The sequence below is a fragment of the Rhineura floridana genome, chromosome 13, assembly GCF_030035675.1.
Source record: "Rhineura floridana isolate rRhiFlo1 chromosome 13, rRhiFlo1.hap2, whole genome shotgun sequence".
Lineage (NCBI taxonomy): Eukaryota > Metazoa > Chordata > Lepidosauria > Squamata > Rhineuridae > Rhineura > Rhineura floridana.
Genome location: NC_084492.1, coordinates 17,336,978 through 17,356,838, shown reverse-complemented (window position 1 = coordinate 17,356,838; position 19,861 = coordinate 17,336,978). Strand labels below are relative to the sequence as shown.

The window sequence follows — 19,861 nt, the reverse complement described above, 5'->3', positions numbered from 1 at the left end:
CAAACACAATACATATCTAGCACCAACCTTAAAACTGATCATAATATTAGGCAAAAGTCCACAAATGCTTGAGTGGTCACAAGCAGGTCTCAGAGGGGTAGCTATTCCATAACCAGGATGTCGCACACAAATGATCCATGTCTTAAAAAAACTTAAAAAGTCACATATCCAATAGGTTTCCCATTGATCTGAGTGGGAAACCCATCTAGTTTTCTGCTGCCTGCAACGTTAGTATTTTCTATTGCATTGACATCATTGTTTGAGGCATTATGCTACCCTTCACAGGATCAGGCCTGCTAAGTTTCAGATACAAAGGTCAAATAGCCGCCCTTTCATAGGCATTTAAAAAAAAAAAATTCATAGATGCAACATTCTAACTGCTGTCTTTCTCCTGGTAACCTTTGGGTGACCTGTGTATGCTGTGAAAGCCAGGATACATACTGTGTAAAACTAATGCAGCAAATGAGAAATGATGCCCCGCTCGCCGCACAGCTGACGGGCGAGGCATAATTGCAGATGGGGGCGAAGCTGCTGCCTCCATCTTTAAATGGGGCAAAGTCGCACGTCGCACCTATGATGCAAGTGCGACTTGGCTGAAGGGAGGGGCGAGGCTGGAGGACTTATTTAAGCCCAGCTGCCCCTCCTACATTCCTCTTTGGAATTGCGACAGCTCGAAGGAGGATGACAGAGCAGAGCATCATGTTGGAGAGCAGCGGCCACGCTTCACAGTCATGGAGGCTACGTTTGTTGGGCCTATTAGGCCTACTTGATTGATCCCTGGGGTGGGAGTGCTGCTGGCTTGGGCCTTTGCAAGGCTGTGTGTTGTGGGGCTGATTATGACCTTTTAATTTTATCGGCAGGTGACGCTGCAGCATGGCTGCTGCTGGGGCGGGCCTCAAAAGGGGCCTTGCCAGCGGGGCTCCAGCACCCCCCCCCAGGCAGTTACAGTAGGATGGCATGAGGCTTTTCTTTGAGCAGCACCACATCTGTGCTGCTACTTGTTAAATGAATGACACACACAAATGAATAAAGGGCCTCGAACATGTCTAAATCACCATGACTTAGATGACAGTGATCATTTCCCAAGTATCAGTTACACATTCCTATATCAAACAAAGCACATGGCATTTGTTATATTTAGAGAAGAACATGCAAACTTCTGCAGGGAATTGAAGGTCTAGCAGATGATAGTGTGGCTGGATGGGTGGATAGGAATAAAGAGGAAAAACAGGCTACTTATCAGGCTCTTCTCATTTCCAGGATCTTAGATTTTACTGAACCAGTGGCTGCCTTGACAGGATCTTAGACTCTCTTTTGACACATGCTGCATTTAAGCTCCAGGCAGACTCTTCACCCTTTTCTGATGATTTTACAACAATACCAAAACCTCTCTTTGTTAGGATTTCTGATAATAATTACCTGAGGTCATACATGCATGCAACGTTTACATGGGCCTTATATTCTGATTGGTGTTTAGAAACCTGCTAGGTGACAGCTGCTGCAGTGGGGACTAATATCGGTTACAGCAGTATATCCTTAGTCTTTTCGCTTTAGGGGAACTGGGTTAGCTGCAATGACCTAGTAGTTGGTAAAGTGTGCTTACTCATAAATGATTTCCTTCCATTTTGCAGAAGGATGTGTGCAACAGCGCGATAGGAGGTGAGAGGCCTTCAAAGGGGTAAGAAGAAGCCCCTAGCATAAGATGCTTCGGTACATCCCCAGTTAGACTCAAGGTTCTACGAACTTTGTTTGCAGGCTGCCCAGTTTAAGGGGAGTTTTGTCTGTGTTACGGTGTTTTCCTTTTGGTTTCCCTATCCCATACTTAAATTCCCAGCTGGCCTTCATGGCCTCCAACTCCCGGCTGGCCTTCATGGCCTACCACCTTCAATCTGTTTTAGTTATGACAGTAATTGCCAGGGACGGATTGTAAAGAGGTGCAGTTGGGTAGACTTCCTGCCCCTCCTTTTTTTTGGATGCCCCAGTCAGCTATGCCCCTAATGGGCAATGGGCAAATTATGCCTGATTCACCAACAGTCTTATTTATGGGGTCAGGCAGTAACGGGTTCATACCTGATATTCTGCCCCAGAGTTCACCTTTCTGGGTATCAAGATTGACTCTGGGGCACGGGACTGCAAGCTGCAAATGGACAGGCTTTAACTGTTGCTGATCAGGATCCTGGAGTTTTCAGAGGCCATGAAAGGTTTCCTTTGGCCCTCCAGGTGTTAGGGGTATTTTACGGGAGTCATGATGCCATGGTAGGGCTTGCACAGCCTTACTACAGGTTCAGGGTCATGGATGCCTTATGCGCCGACCTGGCTGTGTGGCCCTCTTTCCTGCAGCTGCAGGCCTGGATTAAAGAAGGGTTAACTATGGGTGTCACCTTTCATTACTTCTTTTGATGTCAACATGGGCAGATGGGCTCATTGGCCACGGGCCGGATTTCTTAACCCCTTATATTTAAGAACACTAGGATTAGGGCCATGGATTCCATGGCCCCTAGCACGCTAGCCAGCTACCAGAGAACAGGTAGGGGGTCACCTGCTGAAATTCCTAATGAAAGGCAGGAGAAGGGGCCTGTCAGTCCGAGCACTTCAAGGTAAGCTGGCAAGACTTTCCTTCTTAACTAGGCTTGTGGTTTTTTCCCTATCCACATCGCCCTTTCTCACTGGAGATTATTTGGGTCTGGTGGGCCAGTGGGAATACAGTAAGCTCCTCCAGTTATGAAGCCAGACCATGCTAGGCAGTAGCCCTTATGCTGTTTTTGGAGCTTTTGGGATAGGCGAGGTGGTGGCTGGATCTAAGCGAGACCTGTGTCGCATACCCTCCAGCTATCAGATGTCTTCTTGGAGGGGGGTTGCGCCTGTATCTAATTGAACAGGTTTAAGACGGACCAGATATGTATGGGGTGGACCGTACATTTGACCATGGGGTCTGGAGAAGGATATTTATTCACCCATGCAAAGGTGCATCCCCTCACGAAATACCAGTTTTGGGCGCTCGTAAAGCGGGCTTTTACAGGTGCTAGAGCATGTCCCCTTAGATTTCGAATCCACTCTTTTGGAATTGGAGCTGCTTTTACGGCAGCAGGTCTTGGGTTATTTCCCAGGCGAAGGTGCAGACCATTAGATGCTGGTCCTCTGGTGCTTATAAGGGTTATATGCATTTATTCGCCCTTTGCAAGCGAGGATCCCATCACAAAATACCAGTCTGAGCTCTCACAAGGCGGGCCTTAGTTTTGGAATCCACTCCTTGGAATTGGAGCTGCTTCTACAGCAGCAGGTCTAGGGTTTTCCCAGGCAAAGGTGCAGGCCGTTGGACTTTGGTCCACGGGTGCTGATAAGAGTTATATGCATTTATTTGCGCTTGCAAGTGAGGATACCCTCACAAAATACCAGTTTGAGCTCTCGCAAAGTGGGCCTTACAGGGGCTAGGGCATGACCCCACAGAGTTTGAATCCACTCTTTTGGAATTGTAGCTGCTTCTACAGCAGCAGGTCTTGGGTTTTTCCCAGGCGAAGGTGCAGGCAGTTGCATGCCGGTCCTCTGGCTTATAAGGGCTATAGTTCCCCTTTTTTGGAGGGCCTGGGCATTCTGAAGCCTAACATGTTAAAATTATTTTGACAGGTTGCTGGACTGGGACAGAGCAGACACGCATCCTAATATGTGGCCACAGCATGGTTTTCGGGGCAGCCCGGAGGGCCACGAAATTGAGCATGAGCTCACAGCTGGGCCTCAGTAGATGGGCTGCAGTACAGTAGCTTGGCTGGAGAGGAATGCCTTGAGATGGGCGCCTACCCACTTTAGTTCCAGCAAGGTGCTGTGTGGACAACTCTGCACGTGGTGGTCATTTACCTCAGTGGTAATGACCTTGGCGTGATGCAGGGCAAGGCCCTCATCATTCAGGCATGTATGGACATGCAGCTGTCAAGGCAGCAGTGGCCTTCGATACGTCTGATGTAATCAGACACGCTTCCACATCTGATGGACGGAGCAGACACGCATCCTTATTTGCGGCCACAGCATGGTGTTCTGGGCAGCTCGAAGGGCAGTGAACTCGAGCGCTGGCTCACAGTTAGGCCTGAGCAGATGGGCCGCGATACAGTGGCTTGGCCGGCAAGGAATGCGTTAGGAGGGGCTTCTACCCGCACTATTCCAGCAGCATGCGACGCGGATTACTCCGCAGGTACTGGTCATCCACCTCGGTGGGAATGACCTTGGCTTGATGCAGGGTATGGCCCTCATCGTTCAAGCATGTGCTGACATGCAGCTTATCAGGCAACGGTGGCCTGGCGTACGTCTGATGGTCAGACATGCTCCCACGGAGGGAGTGGCGTGGGGTATGGGATCCAGGGGCTATAGATTGGGCACGGAAGGCGGTCAACCAACGGATTCGGTTGGCCCTTCTTCCACATGGTGAGTTAACCATCCCACTCCACGCATTTGGCACTGGCAGGGTGCACTTTATGGGGCAGACAGCGTTCACCTGTCTGACACAGGTAACGCCTTATTTCTTTGGGACCTGCAGAGGTGTCTGCGAGAGGTGCTTCTCGGCAGTGGGGTAAAAGGGGACTAAATAGAGATTTGTCCCCTTTTTGTGGCGGGAAGGTGCGGGAAGGGAAATAGTTAAGGACAGCTAGGTGGCCCCCTTAGGCACCTTTGGAGGTGATTGGCGGTTCCGGAGGGCCTGTCTCTCAGGGCTTTACGGCTCTAGAGCAGGATATGGGCTGCTTCTGGGGCCAACTTATCCTCATCTACCCAGGGGTTATACGGTCCCGGGTGGGGATGACGTGGGAAGGCCTCCCTACTCACCTACAAGGTGTGGCCGGGGTAAGCAGATGGGCCTGCCCTTGCCCCGGCAGGGGCTGGTTGCCCAAGAGCTGTATGGCAAGCTACTTGCTTATAGATAGTCCCGCACCTAGATTTTCCCTCTGCAGGTCACTTTAAAATTGGGTTTGTCTGCTGTAATTTAATAAAGTGGCCCTTGTTTAACCCAAGCTGATGTGTCAGTGTCTTATTTCGCCCCTCAGCTGCAAATAAGTAGGTGATCATTTGACATTCATTTGTTTGCATTCCCATTTGTTTCTATAAGTAAAACAAATAGAGCTCATTCATTTTATTTGTTTTTAAAATTAATGTATACCTTTGGTACATACCTCTTCCTCCATTACTCATCTAGGGATTGATGCCCAGGTGAGTTTATGAGCTGCCCATTTCTCTCTCTTGATTATAGTGAAGTTTGAATCAAATATATTCAGAAAGTTAGGTATATTATACAATTTTCTTGAGAGTTCCCCCCTGCTCCATTTCCTCTTTTATTCAACTGGCAGTAAATGATGAGCAGTTATACAGGAATATTCACATAATTCCATTTGTCCCTAATGATATGACAGGTGACACTGAAAATGACTATTTCAAAAAGTCAAAACAAAGTTTCCAGGTTTCTGATTTTTAAAGAACTAGAGTTTACTTTGCTTGATTAACATGTGCCTGGCAGGTCATCCTCCAGATGAAGCACAACACTGACAATTGTAATGTTGCTTTCACCTTTTCCCAAATGGATATAATTGCTGATGAAATCAGTTTGACCTAATGGCATGCAGTAGATTTGGATGAACCACAAATCCTGAGCTGGAGCACCTTAGAGGGATTCTGGGCTTGCCTGAGGCAAAGCATGATCTGTAAGAGGTTCCCTACATAGTAGCAAGGCATCACAACAATTCAGAGCTTAAAAAAACACTGCAGACAAGTGTCTGCTAAAAGCAAAACTAACTAATGTCTCGAAGTTACAATATAAGGAAAACACCAGTAGGGGGGAAAAAAGAGAGAGACTTTAGCCAAACTCTCCAATCCCAGTGTTTTGAGGGAGGGATGTTGAAGTAAATAAATAGCCTTGCCTTCACATGCTTCTTACTCTTTTGCAAGTTATGTCTCTATGGAGCAGAGAAATTATTAAAAGACTTCTGGTAGAAAGGTTGGAGCAAGGCTTTTCATTTTTTTAAGTCTATCCCAGTCCCTCACTTTATCCACCCTTTTCTTTCAAATCTTACAGTTCTTTCTGTATGATATTTCTGCTGTTGCTGTGTTGCTTGCTCTTATTAGTCAGTAGATATTGTCCCCCCCTCCCTCTTTTCCTCATTCTGGTCTGAGGAGTTTGCCTGTCTGAAGTGATTTTATCCAACCATAGTCTGCCTCTTATTATTTCATTCTTGGTATCTTTAGTGTGTGTGTGTGTGTGTGTGTGTGTGTGTGTGTGTGTGTGTGTGTGGCTTTTTCACATGCCTTTGCGCTGTAGTGGTGAAAGTCTGGCCCATGGCCTAACTAGGCCCACCAGCCCTCCCCATTTCGGTGGTGGGGCTATTTTGGCTAAGCAACACCCACATGCCCATTGCAGCCTGGCTCCCAAGGTATGGAATCAGGTTTACATGTAGACCTGCAATGCTTCCAGGTTGTTAGGGTTGAAGTGCAGAGTAAAAAGAAAATCCCTATTTTCTTGCACAGTTAAAAAGGGATTTAATTTGTGCTGTTGTGCTAATTTGCCACTTCTTCATATGGATATGTTTTGAAGTTCTTTACCGGTTGCTAATTTTTTATTATTTTGCTGGAAGGCAGTTAATACCCATTTATGAACACATAAATAGATAGATTTAAACAAAACATCCATACTGAGCAACCTGTCAGATGTTCCGTTAGGAGACCGGAAATAAAGAGGCAAGGTATGGGATTTAAGTAGGGGCACTTTATTAACTACAACTTAAGAGCTCAAGAGCTTATGAACTTATAACTTATGAACTGTATAGGGGAATCATAGAATTATAGAATAGTAGAGTTGGAAGGGGCCTGTAAGGCCATCAAGTCCAACTCCCTGCTCAATGCAGGAATCCAAATCAAAGCATTCCCAACAGATGACTGTCCATCTGCTTCAGGAAATGAGACTATGTGCAGAAAATATGCCAGTCCTCAAGCTCCTAAGCCTGTCATGACTGGGTGAGGTTATCCTGCAGGGAGTCAAACTAGCCTTAATTTCAGCTCTTTTCCCCTGCCACACCCCATGAGTTGAGGAGGGAGGGCTTCCTGACTCACACCCCCTCAAAGCCCCAAAGTGAGTCACTTCAAACTGTTCATAACTGCTCACCTGGAAAGTACCTCAAAGTACTCACAATTTGTGTCCACCTCTTTCCTTTCCCACAAACACCTACCAAGTGACCAAAACCAATAAACTTAATTACCCAGCGCCCACTGCTAATTGCTTCTATATGGCACTAAAGTATGAAGTAGACAAAAAAAAAATCCCCACTGCCAGCCAGGCACAGAAAAGGACAAAAAAATCCTATTTGGCCCCAAATATGGTGACCAGCTAAGCTCATATCCATACCAGAGGACAGTCTGAGTGCTGGGTCACCTGAAGAGGAAGAAAGAGTAGGCGGGCTGGAAGGCCTTATAAAACCTGTGCCCGCTCCACCCTTGTGCTGATACATCCATCAGCAGAGGGCTGGAAGTAGCTTCTTGCCATTCTTCTGGTTCCCCCACAAACATGCTCCAACCCAGGTCCATTTCAGAGCCAGATGGGGGAGCACTATTGCTGCAATATTTGTCAGCATAAATCCCATATTTGGGAGGTTGTGGGTAGGATTTCCCTACCAAAAATGGGGAAATTGTGCTGTTAAACTTGATAATATGTGCCTTGTGGGTGATTCCCAAACAATTATTGTGATATGATATGATGTGGTATGTGTGTACACACACACACACACACACAAAAGTCAGCCACACAGTTAATGATTTGTAATATTAAAAATATCAAACACTTATTGACAAAGGCCACATCTGCACCTTACATTTAAAGCACTATGATACCACTTTAAACAGTCATGGTTTCCCCCAAGGAATCCTAGGACTGTAGTTTGCAAAGGTTGCTGAGAGTTGTTAGGAGACCCCATTTCCCTCACAAACGTACAACTCCCAGAGTTCCCTGGGGAGAGGGATTGATTGTTAAACCACTCTGGAAATCATAACTCTGTGAAGAGAGTAGGGTTCTCCTAACAACTCTCAACACTTTTAACAAACTATATGGCATGGGCCCTGTGGAGAACATTTGGCAGGATTGGGAGAATGGGGAGGAGGTTGCAGATGTTGGAGAAGGAGCTGGTGAGACCACAGAGGAAAGGCTTCCTGAAATTCCTCTCATCCCTGTGCTCAGTGGTCCTATTAGGGTTTCAGCTAAGGAAGGCCTCAGCACACACACCCCATATGTAATGGAGAGTGATGAATGTAATTAGACTTTATTGCTGGCACCTAGCACAGACTTATTTGTTGATCAGCCAGGCCTTAAAGGATCTGCTAGACAATTCTAGAGAGATAAGGAAGGGAAATATCACACAGAGTCAGAGTTAACCATTTCCACAAGATCACATAGACAGGAGAAGAGATGGTTATAATTAGGGTTGCCAGGTCAGAAGCATCCCAAACCCTGAAATTTCAGGAACAGACCCTAGTGATGTCATGGAGGCATGCCCTAGTGATGTCATATGGGGCAGGCCCTAGTGATGTTATTAAGCATGATACATTAAGCATCAACCACAATATCTTGGAGCATACCACTCAAAAAAAAATCTCTGACTAGAAATTAAGATAGAAATGAGGGTGTTTCCAGGTCCAGCTAAACTGATGGGATCATTCCTTTTCAACTGCTTAGAGAGCCTAGGTAAGGAACATTTAATCTAGCCTACTTGCTTTGGGCAAGAAGGGTTTAAGTGCCCTCAGGCCAGGCCAGTCACCAGAAGGCCATTGTAGGAAGAAAAGAGCCTAGTGTTGTGGAGATGTTAGATGGGAGCACTCAGGAATGCCCTGCCTGACTTTTAATGTGGCTGTTCCAAACTTCTTTACAGACTTAACCCTTCACTGCAGAGAGAGATCTGAGAAATGAGTAAGAGTTTAGAAGATTCTCTACTCTTTTATGCCTGCTCTATGGACTTATGGACTGCTATAAACTCACTGTGACAGCCAACCCAATTCCAGTGAGTAATAATTGACAGAGAGAAAACACACATGGCTTGGTCCTTCTTCTCAGGCAGTAGATTAGAAACAATAGCAATTGAAGCAACACTTCCCAGTATGTGAATTCTCTTTTACCATTAATGGGCAAGAAACAAACCATCATGCAAATAACAAGGTGCATCATTAGTGGGTTTAATGGGGTTGAGCTGACCAGATGGAACCACTGTTGTTGCTTCTATGTATGTAAGGGAGTAAGGTCAGAGGTAAATGAAACGCAAATAGAAACAAAAGTAAAACAAAAGACAGTGGTGATTTCCTAAATACAATACCATTCATATGAGTAAGATTCATATGAGTAAGACAGAAAACTCAGCATCCCACAACCAGTCAGGGTTTCTAACAACAACAAAACACTAAAAAAAATCCCAAGGTTATAGAAATCTGCATGCAGCACAACCTGACCTGGGGGCTGCAGTTAGTGCAAAGTGCTGTGGCACAACTGCTGACATGAGTGAGACCCTATCAGCACATAATGCCTCTGCTCTGAAATCTGTACTGGTTGCCAATTTGCTACCAGGTCAAGTTCAAGGTGTGCTTTCTATGTTATCAGTTCCACATAGTACTTGTTCTGCTCTTGTAAGAAATCAATTCCTTAGTGTGGCAGTGCCAATGCTTTGGAACTCCCTGCCTATTTACATTAGACAGGCGCCTTCATTGTACTCATTTTAACACCTGATAAAAACATTTTTGTTTAGGCCTACCCAGGCATGTAGAAGCTATTATGTTTTTTATCTGTTTTTAACTCATTGTTGGATTTATTATTTTGAATGTTTTTAAATACCTGTCAACTGTTTTTGCCATTTTTTTTTGTTTTAATTCCTTCTATAAACTGCTTTGAGGATTTTTTTACAATAAAGCAGTATACAAATGTTGTAAATAAAATACAAGAATAAATTTCGGAGTCACTGTGGCCCTTGAGTCTTTTTCCTCTTTTATACCAGGTCAGGCCATTTGGTACCATCTAGCTCAGTACTGATGACATGGACTAGAATTGGTTCACCAGGATTCCAGGCAATAGTCTCTTCCAGAGATTGAATTTTGGACCTTTGAACACAAAGCATGTGCCCTACCACTGAGCTACAGCCTGTCTTTTAAAATTGTTCTTTTCAATTCACTAATGAATGCACAGCATACTAGGGAACTGTAGCTTGTTAAGGGTGGTGGGAACTATAACTGTGAGGGGGAAACTACACTTCCCAGGATTCTTTGTGGAAAGTCATGTGCTTTAAATATGAGTTGGATGTGCTTTAAATGTATTATGTGGATCTGCATTACTTCATAAACTTTCCTGGGTGATCAAGGGCTAGGCACCATCTCTCAGCCTAAGCTGCCCCTCAGGGTGAAAACAACAGAGGGGGACCATGACCAGCCCAAGGAAGAAGGGCAAACTTAAAATGTAGAGGCAATAATAATTTGTAAATAATAATTTACAACTATAGTGTGAAATCAGATAATATCAAGACATAGTGTGAAGAAATATTTATATAAGCATGAATGGCAAATATATTCATAATTTACACAACCTGTAAATATGTTTTATAGTGCAATCCTGGGCATGTTTACTCAGAAGCAAGTCCCAATGTATTCAATGGGGCTTACTCAAACAGGGAAACATGAACAGGTCTGCAATTCAGTGACAAGAAACTTCACTCACTCAATCCAAAATTCAGGATCATGCCACATTAAGCTGTCTTGCAACTGTTTTATACTTGTTTTATGGTTACTGGATTTTAAATGGGTTTATTTCTTGTTGTGAGCTGCCTTGGTTTCCAACCCTACTTTTAACAGGGTTGTTGGAAATATTCCATATACACACATACTGGAGATGTGAAACTACATACACTCAATAGTTTATTGTCAAAACTAGTTGGCCTTTGCAGAAAATTTTAAAAAATAAATAAATATCAGTTTCCTGCCAAATAAAAGCAGTGACACTTAGGTAAGCCCTGCCTAACTGCTTTTTAAAAAAAAGGACTGGAGGGGGAGAGAAATATTTACAACACAATCCTTTTGTATGTTCACTCAAAAGTCCCACTGACTTTCAGCACAATCCTAACCATGTCTACTCAAAAGTAAATCCTATTTAATTCAATGGGGTTAGCTCCCAGGTATGTGGAATTAGCACTGCAGCTTTATTCCCAGAAAAAAGTTATTTTGGGAAGGTTTTCAAAACAGGTTATGAATAAGACAAATAAACTGCCCTCTTCAACAGTTCGATAAAATTTAAACTTCTTTGATTCCTTAATTAGAAAAGTATAACACTGTGGCATGTACACTTTTTAAAATATATGTTCAAAAATTATTTGAAAGATAACATGTATAATATGTTGGGCTATGTTGCTTCCCAAAGAAGTAAACAGGGAATGAAAGGGTTAACTATGTAACAGATTAGAGAAGGATTGCATCAGCCACACAGCTGGACATAATGAGCCCTAATCAGCCCAAGGGCAATAAAGCATGGGAACAGGGAACAGCATGTGTGGGGGTGAGAGATGGAGTTAGGAATTGGAGTAAGTGTATGGCGTATGTGTGTACTGTTTTGTCACCAAGAACTAAAGCTTTTCCTAAATACCTGTTCCTGTGTATCTGTGGATTCTTGCTGGAACGAGATGTAAGAGGGCTGGACCAGACTGGGACTCTGTATGGGAAACCTACCGCCTGGGAACTCTAGTACTCTAAACAACCAACAAAATATGCCATTTTGTTCTAATTTAAAAAACACTGCATGTACACTTTTATGCCTTTCAAGATCATGCTGTGATCTTCTGTTGTAGTGCAATCCTATGCGTGTTTACTCAGAAGCAAGTCCCAGTCCTGTACAGAGAAAGTACTCTGAAGGCTGCTGAAAGCTATATATTTACTGAATTCCTGATGCGAGACAAGCAGGAAAAGGAAACTGTAGGTTTAAATATTTCCTGGGGGGATCAAAAAATCTAGTCAGTCACAACCCTGACTTCACTTATTGGCTAAAAACCTGAAAGGGCAAGGATTAGAGCAGCTGGAAGTAACAGAAGTTGGGGGTGGCAGCTGATATTTTGGTTTATATCTTTTGAACCAGACCACCAAGAAACTTAATTTTTTAAAAAAATGAAACCTAAGAGTCCAGAGATTAAGGTGACTCATGCAGAGACCCAGAGAGCCCCCCCCACAAAAAAACCAGTGTCTCCAGGTGAAAACTGGAGAACTGGCAACCCTAATTTAGCTATTGCCTGGGGGTCAACAAATCTTGTCAATCACAAATCTGATCTCACTTATTGGCTAAAAACCTGAAAGGGCAGGGATTAGAGAAGCCAGTGCTAGCAGAAGTTGCGGGGTGGTGGTGGCATTTTGGTTTATATCTTTTGAACTAGACCACCTAGGAACTTAAGAAAAAAGCTAAGAGTCCACAGATTAAGGTGACTCACCTGGAGAGCCAGAGAGAACCCCCCCAAACCAGAGACCCCAGGAGAAAACTGGAGACCTGTCAACCCTAGTTATAATCCTCTTTTGCCAGGAGAAGGCCCCACCTTGCTTCAAAGACTGGAAAGAGCTATATTTAGCTTGTACAAGTAGCTTGCCCACCCCCTCTCTTTTATTTGGAGTGTTTTGGTTTCAGAGCTTTGTTGAGACAACTTTCTGTTGCTTCCACAAGCCAGGTTGCACCTAATGGTGTTCTGTATCCTGGTTCATGCCTAGTATGTTTTGATGCTACTTTCCTATGCTAACCTCTGGAATAAAACTCAGTGCAAAACGCAGTCTTTGAGTCCTGAGTCTGCTTCTCTAGCTGGGAGCCAGGACACTAGAGCTCCTGGAATTCTTTGGGGGAAGAGGTGGCTGTTTAAAGTGATATTATAGTGCTTTAAATGCATGGTGCAGATGTGACCAAAAGTTTAGGTTTTTATTAGAATTTTGGAATATGATGGTCAGCAACTGGATCCAGTGCTAAGGATGACTACTGAAGCATGCCAGTTTCTGCCCTTCTTCCAAGTTGCCAGCCCATGCACAAGAGTGGTGTGTAAAAAGCTGCAATTGGATATGCTGGCAAGAAATAGGGAACAAGCCCACCATCCTTTATTCCATTCTCAAAATCCCCCCATCCCCAGCAGTTGAAAAGCAGGGAAGTTTATATGTCGACAAGCAAATATTTCTAGTGTCAGCCACACTTAAACATCTCCTTAAATGGTCCCCTAATGTTAAAATCGTATTTTAATGCTTCAGTTTATTATTATCATTATTCTCCTAAAATGGCTATTGGTGTCACATTGTCCAAGAGCAAATAAAACAGCGGTAAGATGAGATTTACTTTTTAAGGAGTCCTTACATTCATACTCAGCAAGTTGTGCAATCTGTCTCACAACCTCAATTGGAGAAAATATACCCTAGTGGTCTATGCGCTGAATCCACAAAAGGGGGAAATTGGGGGGGGGGAATCAATAGTACAAACAATCACAGAAAGGAAAAGCTGGCAAAAATAATGTTTTCAATAGTTCATTGCAAGAGTCATTAATAGTTTTTGGCTCATGGGCACATTTGCAAAGAGGAAAAACTGTTGTGGACTAGGGGTGGGATCTGCGTGTTGCATGTGGTCCAGTTGCATTCTTTGAGTTGTATTCTTTCTGACAAGTGGTTCCTTTCTATTTTTGTTTGTTTTCCACTGTATTCCACTTTTATCATTCTGATTTTTTTCTTTTTGAAGAAATATAAATATTGCAATCATTACATCTGAAAAAGGATAGGAAAGCATCTCTCTTTGTGTGTGTGTGTGGCAGCAAGAGAGAGATTGCCATATCAGCAAATAACATGAGTGGGTAGGTGTATAAAGGGTTCGTACTACAGAGTTTAAAACACAAACCTAGAAAGTCTAGTGCACTTCAAGAAAATTTTCTAGGCTTCTCTGTTAATCTTTGAAACTCTTTTAAAGTAGACTTGGCTTGCTCTGTCCCTACTTGGAGCTAATCTAGTGTTGGGGAAAGCTGCTGAAGTTTGGAGCAAATGATTTGCTCCGCAAAGGTAGAGAATATTATGGGCTATTTAAAAATCCAGTGCTAAGTCTAAATTCAATGGAATTCCAGCCCATCTCTATTATAGACACCCAGACACTGCAACCAAACACACACCCCAACCAACTGGCTACAACAGTGAGGGAGAGGGGGCTGTGTGGGCACCAGAGAAGGCCTCTTAAGGAATGTGGGTGATCCACATTGGTGATCACTGGTTTATTCTCACTCATAATTTTAATAGATTTGTGTGTGGGGGGGTGTTTTTCCAAAAGCCTCTCTGTCATTTTCCATGCTTAACAACAATGGAAATAAGTTGCCGTGCAAAGAAAACTTCCAGATGTTGATGTCCCTTCAAACCCCACCATATATTCTCCTTACAGATGGGTGAGCTGTGCTGGCTCGTGTGAGACTGCCTCAGAAATTAGATGAGGTATCTCTGCACTCCAGCCCCACATGTTAAGAAATAGCTCAGTTGATTTCTGAGCCAATCCAAATTCACTAGCGTTTCCCACGGGCAGTTATTTAGAATGGTTCCCTATGCAAAGTGACAGAAAAAAATGTCTCAGTTGTTTTGGCTAGGGGTCTGATTAGAAGGGATGTTCTAACTGCAGACAAAAATGTGTCTATTAGGAGAAATCTGCACTAAAATGCTGAAGAATTTCCACAAGGATTTTTTTTTTAAAATGCAAATTGCTACAGAAACCTGGAGAACTGAATTTAATATTGGGAAAAATGAGAAAGTGAGAGAACCAAAATTGACAGATCCATTGTTAGCCCACGTAGAAAGAAATGGGCTGCTAAAACTGAACAATCACAGGGGCCTCACTGGGTAACAGAATTACCACTTTTTAAATAATAGTACTACTAATATAAGACATGAATATCAAGCCGGTAGCATATAATTGCAAATGCTTCTTATAAGCAGAGTCCTGCAGCTGAGAGCTCTGAGAGGATAAGCTCCTGGATAGAAGTGGGGTTTTTTTCTCCTGTGCCTAACAAAGGAACCCCCAAGCACTGTGATTTTAAAAGCCCACTACACTGGTGGATTGAATTTCCCTTGACACTGTTAACACTTCACTTATTACTAAGATGATTCCTTAACTTGAACTTCTTGTTCTCTTTTCACAGATAAATGGTTTCATTTTTTAAAAAAATGATTCAAAAACTGGAGGAGGGGCTTCCTCCAATGGAAACTTCTGTACTGTACTGAGTTTGGCTGTGAATAGGTTTACATAGCAACTAATAGGCAGCCATTAGCTTAAGAAAACACATTTTTGTACACCAACATTAAATACTCCTTGATGGCTGGAAATCTCTCTTCCCTGCTTTTGGAGGGTCATACATCTGAGTTTGAGGGAGGGACAGAGGCTACTTGAGGCAAAGAAACAGTTTTCTATCTCTAGTTAGCTAAATTAGGCTGAAATTTGGTCTCCAAATTTTTGAAAGTTTTCCTCCCCCAGGAAACTACTTCTTCTTCTTCTTCTTCTTCTCCTTCTTCTCCTTCTTCTCCTTCTTCTCCTTCTTCTCCTTCTCCTTCTCCTCCTCCTCCTCCTCCTCACTCTCCCCCATTAACAGCATTTTATAAGTTGGTGTGGGCTTGAGCTTATCTTATTATTAAGGGGTAGCCACAGGTAGGGTGGGTGGTTTTTCCCTCCCTTTACATTAAATGTTTCTCTAGCATTCTGCAGCCTCCCTGGCTGCCAGCACTTCATTACGTGAAAAAAGGCCCATGGGAGGGGTTACCTCATTATGTTTTTCCCTAATATGTCACGAGCAGCAAACATTAAATGAGTGAGTGAGTGAGTGAGAACCAACCAGTTGGGGTGGGTGCACACTTTTGCATTTCAGAGGCAATCTTTTATGAGCCGTTTGATCAGACCAAGTCCATCTAGAATAGCATCCCATTCCCCATGGCAGCCAACCAGATGCCTACAGGAAGCCTACAAGCAGACTATCAAAGCAATAATCCATCCCTGCTGATGTCCACAACCAAACAGCATGCTGCCCCTGAACACAGAGGTTCCATATAAACGTAATGGCTACTAGCTTTTTGTGAGCTGTTCTGTAGGCATTTCTTTAATTCCTGAAGCTAAACCGAGGATCAATTGCTATCAACTTGCGCTGGTGAATTCCAAAAGTTATTGCCTGTCCTGCCTCCTCCTGCCGATCAATGCAATTGTGTGGCCACAAGTTTTAGTATAATGAGAGATGGACAGAGAGATACTTCACTCTATCCATTTCCTCTATGTCATGCATATATATATTTTATAAATCTTCGTGTTGTCTTTCTCCCTAATCCGAATATGTGTGTGTGTATAATACATATTAATGTAGTCTTCACTCATAGGAATTGTGCTCCAACTTCCTGATAATCTTGATTGCTCTTTTGTGTGCCTCATATGCACTTCAAATGGAGCAATCTTCTCCTGGGTCAACTGATTGCATCAGTATGAGTGTATGTGTCTCTGTGTGAGTGACCTGGAAGTTGATTGCCAGAACCAACTCTAAAGGGAATATAGATGCGGGGGGGAACAGAGGAAGGAGAAAGTGGAAGAGCTTTGGTGAGCATGTAAGGACAGTGGTCAGGGATGATGGGTGTTGAAAACATTGGGAAACCCATAGGCAGTGGTGGCTGGTACCCTTTGGGACTGGTGGGGTGGAAGGCATGAGGCCAACAGTAGGTGGAGCCTGAGCTAATGACAGGCAGAGCCAATTCATTCTAATTTTATCTCCATCCACCTTCCTGCTGAGTTCTACAAGGCACTGAGACTAAAGTAGAGGAGGAAGCTGACAGCAAGGGTTGGCCACTATGAGAACAGGATGCTGGACTAGATGGGGCATTGGCCTGATCCAGCAAGCTCTTCTTACATTCTTATGTTAATCCTGCTCATGTATATAGATCTATAAACCTACTCTGTGTCTTTTGTCTTCTCTTTCTCTCCTTTCAGCAATTATTAAAACTGCTCTTTCAAACATGGACCGGGAAGCCAAAGAGGAATACACTGTGGTCATCCAAGCAAAAGATATGGGTGGGCACATGGGAGGACTGTCTGGAACCACCACCGTGACAATTACACTCTCTGATGTCAACGACAATCCTCCAAAGTTTGCACAGAGTAAGTGGCACTTCTGGTGCATGCTTTCCTTGTTGGCTAGATGTTAGACTTCCCTGGAGTGCCTCTTGAGGTGTTCTATTTGTATGTTTAAAACTGACAATGTTAGTTGTTTGAAATAAAAAAAAGTTGCATACGGGAGCTAGAAAGCAGATGAAGGTTGTTTGATAATTCAATATATCTGTAGCTATGTTGTAACAGGATGGTATTGCCTAGGGATGGATGGGCCACATCCACACTATACATTTAAAGCACTATTATACCACTTTAATAGTCATGGCTTCCCCCCAAGTATTCTGGGAATTGTAGTTTGTTAAGGCTGTTGAGAGTTCTTTGGAGATCCCTATCGCCCTCACATAGCTACACTTTCCAGAGTAGTTTAACAATCTATGTCTCTTCCCAGGGAAATATTGTCATGACAGTACTGGACTGGGATTCATTGTAGGCATAACACTATGTTATGGGAATCCTAGGCATACATATGTAAAGCTATAAAAAAAGACATGATGATGATTTTGCATTTTTGCAACCTTTGTAGCCCTTTCTTCCTCTCCCCCTTATGCCACCATCCCCTCTGTTTCTAATTAGTGGTTATGTTCTTTTGCTGTTTTCATTGCCACTTCAGATGACTGCTATACCTCGGGAGCCAATGGAGTGACACAACCTCTAAAAAAGACACGTGTAGTTGATGAAGGAAATCAAGCAATGACTAACTGGAGATGAGAGGGAAAAATAAAAGCCAATCAGTCTGGGTCTAGTTAATTGTTGATCTTTCATGCAAAATCCATATTTACTGCCATGGTTCTGGTGTAGGTCCTGCTGGGTTAGGTTAAAATGATTTGACATCCCACTGAGCTGTTCTGCAGAGCTTTGTAGTCTGCATCAAAGTGGGAGGGGAGGGAATGATAATGAGGATTGATCTGTTTGAAAAAGGTATATTCTAAAAGAATTTTCTAATGCACCCATCTACTGTTAGCTTATCTTGCTATCCTTTTTAAAAAAAATAGGAAGTAAACATGTTGCAAGTCGAGAGGGTCTCCTAGTTTGGAAAATGTGTTAATGGTGATGTAAAAATAATTCATTTTTTAAAAGAAATAAAACAGCAGAGCCTAAGGCTTATTCACAGAAAATTATCCTGTCACTCCCGGCTGTCATCTCACAGTTAATGCATGTGGTTTGGTGTTTTATGACACTTTTCTTCCACTCTGTGACCCACAATTAACCCACAAGCGGTGACAGTCATTTCACCTCCCCCATTAATCATGCCACAATTATATATTGCCTCAGCTAAAGATTGGCATGGTTATATACTGTGATGCCTGAGCTGAACATTCTACAGAATGTTCTTTAAAGGGTGTGTATGTGTAAATGGAGAGGGTAACTATAATCTGTTTATGCCCTTGTATCCTGCCTGTTATGGTCCTGGTGACAGCAGTGAATATCCTCCCTACTTCCGTTCAATTCCATTCTTTTCTTTCTTTGCACAGCAGAACACCAGAGTTAAGGGCAAGGAACAATGTTCTCATTCTGATTTGGCTTCAGATATCATCCTGCAGCCAAATTTAATTGGCTACATGGTGTTGTCACAGACTTTTTTGAACTACAACTCCCATCAGCCCCAGCCAGCATGGCCACTGGATTGGGCCGATGGGAGTTGTAGTTCAAAAAAGTAACTTTTCTAAGCTCTGGTCACAGAGCCAATTCTGAGTAAGTACACTGCTTCTTGCACTCACTCTAAATTGGTTTTGAGACAGGAACTCTATAATTATGGGAAGACAGAATGGGAAAGACCTGCCCTGTAAGAGTGGCCAAGGGATCTGAGCCCTCCAGGGATAAATTGGGGGGGATAATCAAGCCCTATTCTGGGTTTGAGGGGGCCCAGGAAAAGTGTCTTCACCAGCTTACCTGCTGGTGGCACCAGGCACCTGGATTAATGTACATGTGTACATGTGAAACAGTCAATCATCATGTGTTCAGTCACATCAACATTGCTTTTCAGCCGTGGTTTATAAATTCACCTATGTACCACATAAGTAATGTAGGAGGAGGGGGAGCCATGAGTGAACTGAAGAATCTGAAATCTCTGACAAACATTAGGTTTATAATTCAGAATGAACAGGAGAGTGAAGCATTCCTTCTGTATCGGGTTCACCTCAGAAGCAAGATGAGATAATCTGAGACTCTGGGGAGAATCATGGGATAAGGATTTCAGCAACATGTATAGCTTCAGATGGCCAGGAGCCATGAAATGGCCCATTCAAATCATAACCTGTAGAGAACTATATTCTGTAACATCTGACCATGCCTACTATTATCTGTTGGTAGCCATTGGAAAGTGGAGAAAGAAGGATGATACTGAGTTTAACCATGAGAATGGAGGCCACAAATAACTGCTTCCCTGGGGGGTTATGATGCCATTTGGTAAAGAACATAAGGAGAACTGGTCTGGATCAGACCAAAGGATCATCTGCCTCAGCATCCTGTCCTACAGTGGACAATCTGATGTCTATGGGAAGCCCTAGTGCAGTGGCCATCTGGTTCACCCATCATTCAGAATTCACTCTTATATAGTTTGAGGTTCAGTAAACCAGCCATCATGCATACCATTACTGATCCAAGACACTGTATCATAGAATCTTAGAATCATAGAATTGGAAGGGTCCTATAAGGCCATCGAATCCAACCCCCTGCTCGATGAAGGAATCTGAATTAAGC

At 43.4% G+C, this 19,861-nt stretch overlaps 1 protein-coding gene across 9 annotated transcripts in view; it reads left to right on the top strand.

Annotated features, from left to right (window-relative positions):
• CDH8 (cadherin 8) overlaps window positions 1-19,861 on the top strand; it is a 414,305-nt gene that overhangs the window by 227,103 nt on the left and 167,341 nt on the right. For 7 of the 9 annotated variants that reach the window (XM_061593588.1, XM_061593592.1, XM_061593591.1 and 4 more), the window contains one exon: window positions 16,982-17,149. In XM_061593588.1, the coding sequence (XP_061449572.1) occupies window positions 16,982-17,149 (168 nt within the window). Of the gene's footprint in view, window positions 1-11,542; window positions 11,565-11,592; window positions 11,666-16,981; window positions 17,150-19,861 lie in introns of those variants that run through there. The other 2 variants (XM_061593597.1, XM_061593598.1) reach the window with 2 other exon arrangements.